The 7,925-nt window shown below is 38.3% G+C and overlaps 1 protein-coding gene across 1 annotated transcript; it reads left to right on the top strand.

Annotated features, from left to right (window-relative positions):
* Positions 1-505: 505 nt before the first annotated feature.
* On the top strand, positions 506-5,300 carry LOC147313251 (uncharacterized). Its single transcript, XM_086265288.1, has 3 exons — positions 506-1,705; positions 2,333-2,413; positions 3,034-5,300. Exons 1-3 carry the CDS (start codon positions 1,250-1,252, stop codon positions 5,176-5,178), a joined length of 2,682 nt encoding a protein of 893 aa, XP_086121414.1. The 5' UTR covers positions 506-1,249; the 3' UTR covers positions 5,179-5,300.
* Positions 5,301-7,925: the final 2,625 nt, after the last annotated feature.

Below are 7,925 nucleotides of genomic sequence, written 5' to 3'. Positions count from 1 at the left end.
ACTTGTTTTACCAACCAGCCTGATTCCTGAATAACACTGTTTTGAGCCCACTTTAATAAATCCAATTAATATCAAGTCGTGGGCAGCACGGTGGCACGGTGGTTAGCACTGTTGCCGCACAGCAAGAAGGTCCTGAGTTCAATTCCACCATCAGGCCGGGGTCTTTCTGTGTGGAGTCTGCATGTTCTCCCCGTGTTTGCGTGGGTTCTCTCCGGGTACTCCGGCTTCCTCCCACCGTCCAAAGACATGCAGCTTGTGGGGATAGGTTAATTGGATAATCCAAATTGTCACTAGGTGTGAATGTGAGTGCGAATGGTTGTCTGTCCCTGTGTGTTAGCCCTGTGACAGACTGGCGACCTGTCCAGGGTGCACCCCGCCTTTCGCCCTATGACAGCTGGGAGCTGTCATAGGGCTCCCAGCGCCCCCCGCGACCCTGAAAAGGATAAGCGGAAGCGAATGGATGGATGGATGGATATTAATTTAAACCCACACCTTGTGAGGGAATTCAAGCAGCTAGTAAATCAGTCAAAGACAATTGGAAAACCCTGAATGTGGTTAATTAGCTCTCTTGCTAATTGAAAGAAATTCTCAGTGTGCCTATTAACTTAAGTTAATACAAACGGCTAATACTGCCCCTTATAAATAGCATAGCTAGGAATTCTCACAACATTACAGTAGATACTTCACTAAATAATGTTCTCTGAACCACATGCGAGGGCTGCTAAGCTAACGCTAGCATCCGTTAGCATGCTACATTACTCCTTCCCGCGCTCAAATTAAATTTATTATTCTGTCCGCTTGACTTTAAAATAGTGATTAGACTACACACTACTTACATTCGAAAAATTAAAATTGCTTACCTCTCTTTCTTGACGAAGTTTTCTCTCACAGTTTTTCTTTCAATGCTCAGGTGCAGAAGATTCCTGTGACTCCAAATTCAAACGGAGTTGGGTAACAACTAACATGGAACACGAAGGGGGGTGCACATCTCAATTTTTGCTTCTATATACAATTTAGTGGTTTGTACGTTCATAAAACACAGTCAGTATGATAGGTAAATTTCTTCTTCATTGATTTAAAATAAACTCTTATAGGTGTTATTTCATTTTACCTTATTTGTGACCATTTTTTGTTTTTACAGCTCCAGTTTGTAATACCCCCCTCCCCCCATGAACTTGGTATTTCCCAAACTAGCGCGGCAACAGCTCCACACTGCAACATATTTTTTGCTTGACTTTAGTCTAATACAATGGCCTGTTGGAGGTGTGTGATTTGCTTCGTCTTTGTGGCGTTAACATTGAAGTCTCTCTTAAGTCACATTAATACTGCACACAGTCGCAGTCCAGATTTCCGTGTCATTTGTGGAGTCGATGGATGCGCCGAGGATTACCGTGTTTTCAACTCGTTTTACCACCATCTCAGACGCACACATCCACAATACATCTCCACTGGGAACCCGCCTACAGGATGGCTGACAGCTTCATCCGATGCAAATGTATTAGGAGGCGAAAATTTTGGTACAGCCATTTTTGCCGACTATACTGCCGAACCCAGACAAACTGTTAGCAATGGCAATGGCACTGAAGTAGAGCCACCACCACTAGACCCCCCAGTAACATCGGAGGTGTTGGAGGAGGAGCAACAGGAAAGTCAGAACGTGATGGAGCAAGACGCGGCTGAGCTTCAAACACCTCGTCAGAATCAGGTAATGTACTTTATGTGTTTCTGTGTGTACGCGCGCGAATTTTTAAATGTATGTGTGTTGTTTAACCTTAACCAAGCACAGTTACCCCAATTCAGCTTTAGTAAAACCATAGTAAAGCCTAACTAGAGAAAATGTACTCAGTTCAAGTGAAAATTATAGTTTTAAAGTTATGTGTTTTCTAAGATAAACTACTTGATTAGAATATTTTAATAGGTATGAAGGCCAGTGCTGAATTTCAAATGCATGAATCCGCTGAAATTCAGGCTTGCACAACAATGTAGGCTTAGTTACCATACTTAAACATAATAAATAAACTTATTTACCAGTGTTGTGTACCTGCCTTGGTTGTTGTTAGATGCTCCATGAACCAAGCAGCTTTCAAATTTTTCTTTCAGTTAACTTCAGAGTAGATTCCATAAAGATTGGTTAAGTTTCATTAAATAACTCTTAAATTGTTCATAACATTTGCAGCTTCATTAGCTATCCATTGTAGTATGAATCTTTTAATAGCAAAAATGTACAACAGTTTGGAATATTTCTTTGTTTTGTTTTGCATCTGGTGGAATTTGAAACACATTCTGAGTGAGTCATTTTTCTTACACAATTGTTTTTCTTTTTGTCCTGTAGGGTAAAAGAGAAACTGTTGATCTTGCCAGATGTGCAGCTGCATTTGCTATTGGTGTGCGGGAGCAATGCCACCTATCACAGGTACTGCTTCATCTGATATTATGGGGGTGTCATTGTTAACTTGTTAATAAGTCTGGTTCAATGTAAGGCTGCAACTAATGATTTTTTTTTCATAATCTGTCCACTATCTTTGCAATTAATTGATTGTTTTTCATCGCTGGTTTTATTCAGCTATTACTTTCACCTATATAAGTTATTAAGAACAAATGTACATTACGAAGAAGTTAAGCACAAGAGTTGTGCAGTTCACTGCAATGTATGTAACTCTGGGCACACTCAACAGTTTAAAATAGGCTTAACAGTGTAAAATGTGTTCACTTTTAGGCATAAAAGACAAATGAAGTAGAATTACATAAAAAAAATAAATGAGGTAATCATTTGTTCACTTTTTCTGTTGTAACCTTTCATGCTCCTCCATCTTGCTCGGTGCAATGTGTTTGTGCCACGTGAGTCATGCATGTGGCATGTCATGCAAAACAATGCCAATTATTGGCTGATTTCTTCTTCTACTGCTCCACTGGTAAATTACAACATTCAGTGGCTCATTAATTTGAGCTAAAGAAATAGAGTTGCATTTTGCTTCTGTTATATTTTCTATTTACGCTTTCATGTCTCTGATGTGGTTTTTTTTCCCCCATCAGAGGAGTGTCAACAACATTGTCCTTGGTGTCCAACAGTATCAAACAGCTCTTCTGACGTCCTTGAGGGGAAAAATAAAGACCATCCTTGAAAGGCAACCTGACAGCAATGGACCTTTACAACAAGAAGTTCTTTCAACACTGGACAACTTTCAGGATCCCTTTCCCATATGTGCAGCTTCAAACCTACAGGACCGTGTAACACAGATGCATTTCAAACCTGTCACACCTGAGGAGATCATCATTTCCAATTATGCCTGTAGAGTTAAAAAGGGAGAATCGAGAGTTCTTGCAATCAAAAACAAGTCTTTCTACTACATTCCTTTGATTGAAAGTTTGAAACAGCTATTATCCAATTCAAGACTATTTGACATGCTCAGTGCTGGACCTCAGAGTTGCCCCAACGCCAGTTTTTTGTATGACATTAATGATGGAATTATTTTCAAAACCCACCCACTGTTTTCAAAGAAGAACTCTGCTTTACAACTGATACTCTATTCTGATGAGATAGAAATGTGTAACCCTCTAGGGTCACGTGCGAGTGTAAATAAACTACTAATGTTTTATTACACCTTAGGCAACATAGACCCTAAGTTTAGATCAAAGTTGGCTTCCATCAGACTTCTCGCAATCGCAAAGTCTAGGGACATAGATGAGTGGGGGGTAGATATAATACTGCGGAGAATCAATGAGGACTTGAAGTTACTGTACGATGGTGTTATGATTAACACTGTCAATGGGGAATTTTATTTAAACGGAGCAGTTGTTGCTGTGTGTGCAGACACTCTTGCCCAGCATGAGCTTGCAGGATTTAAGGAAGGAGTTGGTTTTGCGTATAGCAAATGTCGTCATTGTGAGTGTACTTTTGATGAAATGCAAGAAAATTTCAATGAACATAGTTTCACCAGACGGACATTGGACGGACACATTAGGCAGTGCATTGAAATAGAAAGGGCAACTACCGAATTTTTGAAATCCTCGCTCAAAACGACTTTTGGCATAAATAGACAAAGCAAATTAGTTGATTTCCCAGGTTTTAATCTCATAGAGCAGATGCCACAGGATATTATGCATGTAATTCTTGAAGGAGTGGCACCAATGGAAATTAAGTGTGTGTTGAAATACCTTGTTTTATCTGGAAATTTGGATTTGGACTTGTTTAATTCTGCCATGCAGAACTTTCCTTTTTCATCAGTGGACATACGTGACAAGCCTTCACCAATTAGTATTGCTACTTTAGCTTCAAGTGACAACAGACTCAAACAATCCTCTGGACAAATGTTTATATTGATCAAGATTTTGCCATTCTTATTGTACAGTGTTGTAGAGAAAAATCCCTTTATCCAGTTTATTTTGGATTTAATTGAAATTGTTAAAATACTTTTTGCCCCAGTTGTGTCTTTACAAACTGTGTCCAAACTAAAAAAAATGATAGAAGATCATCTTAAACAATTCAGGCAACTATTCCCAGAAAAAAATGTAATACCAAAGCAACATTACATGCTGCATCTTCCCTCTCAAATTATTGCCCTGGGACCTGTAATACGTCATATGTGCATGAGATTCGAGTCTAAACACAGTTTTTTTAAACAATGGTCATCCAAATTAAACTTTAAGAATGTGTGCAAGTCTCTTGTAAACCACAATCAGCTGCTGGAGTGTTGCCAAAGTGAAGCAGGAACTGAGCATCCGATATTTGTAAATGAGAAAGAACTAGGTCCTGTATCAGAGGTTGCTAATATGGACCATTTGCAATCAAAGGTTGTAGAGTTTTTGGGGATTGAAGATGCTATACATCATGCCGTTAGAGTAAAGTGGCTTATTTTACATGGAAACAAATACATCTGTGACAGGTCTCTTATACTCATTTCAGCAAATGGTTTAAACCCTATCTTTGGACTTGTAAAAAACATTTTTATTGTTAATAGTGTACTTTATTGTTTTGAATACCAGGTGTATGAAACCTTGGGTTTCAACAAAGACTTTCTTGCCTATGAAATTGCAATTCCCAACCTTGCCCAAGCAACTGAACTGACTGATGTTGAAGACCTACTTGATTTTACGTCATATTACCCAGTCAATTTCAGAAACAGTGTCTATGTTATGACAAAATATAACCTTGAAGATGTCCTTTCTTTAAAAACCTGAAATAAATACCTTCCAATGAGTGACTTTCTTATTTCAAGGAAAAAGGTGAATGTTTCTTATTTTGAGATAATTTTTGTTTTACACTCTATCTAAAAGCTATTTTTGCTTGAAATAAATGTAAAATGGTTCATTTTTAGATATACAGACTAACTAAGGAAAAAAAGTAATATATACTTGAAACAAGTCTAATCATCTAACACATGAGACTGGAAACTAGCTTGTAATGTTCAAAACAAGATGGACAAGATAATCTGGCTAAAATTAAGACAATAAATCTTGTCAAGCTACAAGGAATTTGCAGTGATAGGAGTTGAGTTTTTTAACAATAAGAGTCAACTCGTCTTTAATAATGCACAACTGCATTATTTCTGAAAATCCCGGAAGACCACCACAGGATCCATGCACAACTATCATGCCCTTTTTATATCTGATGCCATTGACAGTGACACTTTGGGCCAGGTTTATTTCAGAGATTTCTGGGTGCTTCTGTACAAGCGAGTTCACAACATCATCATGAAGGATATCAATTGAGACTCTTGAGGTTTGCAAAACTTCCAATGAAGACTTCTCGTTGTCAGGGCGAAGCAAATTATAAGCAACCATTAGCTGATGCTTGTTTGCCAGTGTAAATGTTACATTTCTGAAATTATGTATGTGCCTAACAACCTGCTTAAAAAAGCTATGTTTGGCCTCGAACCGCATAGTCCATAATGATACAAGAGGACCAAAACATTTAATCATTTCAGGATAGTGCTCCAGAAAATGATGTTTTGGCAACAACCTTTGATCAGGAAAGAGTGCTTGGTAGCATTTACGATGATCTGAGATTGTGCATTCCAGATATGCAATAGATTCTAAAGTATGAACATTTGCCACAACCAAATCTGCAATATCTTTCAAATACAATATCACCTGCCATGCAGGTTATTCAATAGGAACAAGTTTTCCAACAATTAGTGGAAGTAACCGAAGAAGGCACCAATTTTCATGTGCATTCCCACCAATTGTGTGCTTCTGCTGCAGGTTTTTGGGTAACATGTGAGGACGGTTAGTTTTATCCCCACATTTGTAGGGAAAAGACAGTATGAGATTATTCAGATGTTGAAGAGTAAATAACTTTTTAGATATTAGCACTGCAATGCACTTTGCCAGTTCAACGGGAACTATGCCTTCGAATAGATCATGGACAATGTCAGGTGGGTATCCACTTATCACATTAAAGTGAGATAAGCTCTTAGTTAAAACACATCCTGTCCTTACACCAAAGCAGCTTACCCCTTTTTCCTCACAGGTTTTAATGTGCAACTGATGAACCTCCTTGGTCCTACGGTCAAAGGCTCCTGATTTCACCTCGAGCTGCTGGATGTCTGAAAGCTGAGCTGTACAAAAGCGGCAAAAATATTTTCCTGAGAAACTCTCAATAAATCCAGCTAGGCCATGAGCCCCAAGATTATCAGCTATAACGCACTGAACGGTCCCTTTAATGAATGATCCAAGCTGTGGAATGAAAACCCCTTCCTGCTCTAAAGTTACTAGGTCATGCAACAGTGGCTCAAAAAGTTTTTGATAGCCGTATTCTTTGACAAAATCCACTTTGCACAGCAGTGCTAAATAGATTGATGAAAGGGCTGAGCTGCTACCAGGGGGCAAGTTACCAAAAGTCCAGTACACAGCACAAAGCTTGTGTTTCTTGCGTGATGTTCCCAATGGATTGCAAACTTCAAAATCATCTACATATAAACACAGAGAGATCCGCAAAACTTCACTAGAAAAAAAAGGATTTATTTTGTAATATTCACCATCTTGAAAACAAGTGTATTGGTTATTACTTTCAAGGCAGGTTGTGTAGTTGTCAACAAGCTTATCAATTATATCTTTACGGCAAAGTAACTGATGTAAAGACTTCAGCAGGGGAACATACTGAAAAGTCTTATTGGAATATGCTTCAAGTTTATACTCAACAGGTTCCAGCACTTCAAAATATTCTTTATAATATTGTTTACGTTTAAATGAGGTGGAAAGTGGACCACCCTTCGCTATAGCTTTCACCACAGGATTATTTGCATTAATGGCAAGGTTAACTTCATTAATTATTTGAAAGTCAGCCTGAACTTTGTGCCTCCTGAATACCTCAACAGCGGTTGTGTTTGAAACGGGCACTACAGCAGAAGTAAAAATGAAGTGTAATTCTTCCAACAATTCATCAATGGCAGAGCTGGGTACATGTGAAAAAATCTCTAATTTGAGCAAGACAGCAGCAAATTTCCTAATTATGGTTTCCTGCAAGTTCTCATTTTCAGCTTCAACAAAACTAGGACCACTGGAGTTAGAGTGATTTTCTCTATCATCTGTTAAGTGTTCCTCAGATAGCTGATCTTCATTTACAAACCCTTTCAAAACTTCAGGTTTAAAGTCTTTTTCTGTGCAATTTCCATGTTTTCTATTCTTATGCGATTTGAAAGTACCATATATATTTGTTTGAAATGAACAGTTTTGAAAGATACAAGTGACTGTCTCAAAACACTTGAGATGGTTGTTAATATGGGAGAAATACTCTTTAACTGATATCAGTTCGCTTCCAGGACACAAGGAACATGTAAAGATAACTGGTTCTCCTGATCTACTTGAAGAATCAATATGACATCGACTCAAATGTGTTTTGAGAGCATTCCATGTTTTAAATGAACAAGGGCATTCATAGTATGTGCATGGATATGAGTGTCTTTGACCATAATGGCCATGCTTTA

The sequence above is a fragment of the Aulonocara sp. 'chitande type north' Nkhata Bay genome, linkage group LG15, assembly GCF_057382095.1.
Source record: "Aulonocara sp. 'chitande type north' Nkhata Bay isolate Kocher_YH1m ecotype deep benthic linkage group LG15, A_spYH_male_GT1.1, whole genome shotgun sequence".
In the NCBI taxonomy this organism is placed as follows: Eukaryota; Metazoa; Chordata; class Actinopteri; order Cichliformes; family Cichlidae; genus Aulonocara; species Aulonocara sp. 'chitande type north' Nkhata Bay.
The sequence above is the reverse complement of the archived record's forward strand: the minus strand, read 5'-3'. Positions and strand labels throughout refer to the sequence as shown.

Coding starts and splice junctions, on each gene's coding strand:
- LOC147313251 (XM_086265288.1), top strand. CDS start 1,250: ATGGCCTGTTGGAGGTGTGTGATTTGCTTCGTCTTTGTGGCGTTAACA. Junction 1,706..2,332: donor AAACACCTCGTCAGAATCAG/GTAATGTACTTT, acceptor TTTGTCCTGTAG/GGTAAAAGAGAAACTGTTGA. Junction 2,414..3,033: donor AGCAATGCCACCTATCACAG/GTACTGCTTCAT, acceptor TTCCCCCATCAG/AGGAGTGTCAACAACATTGT.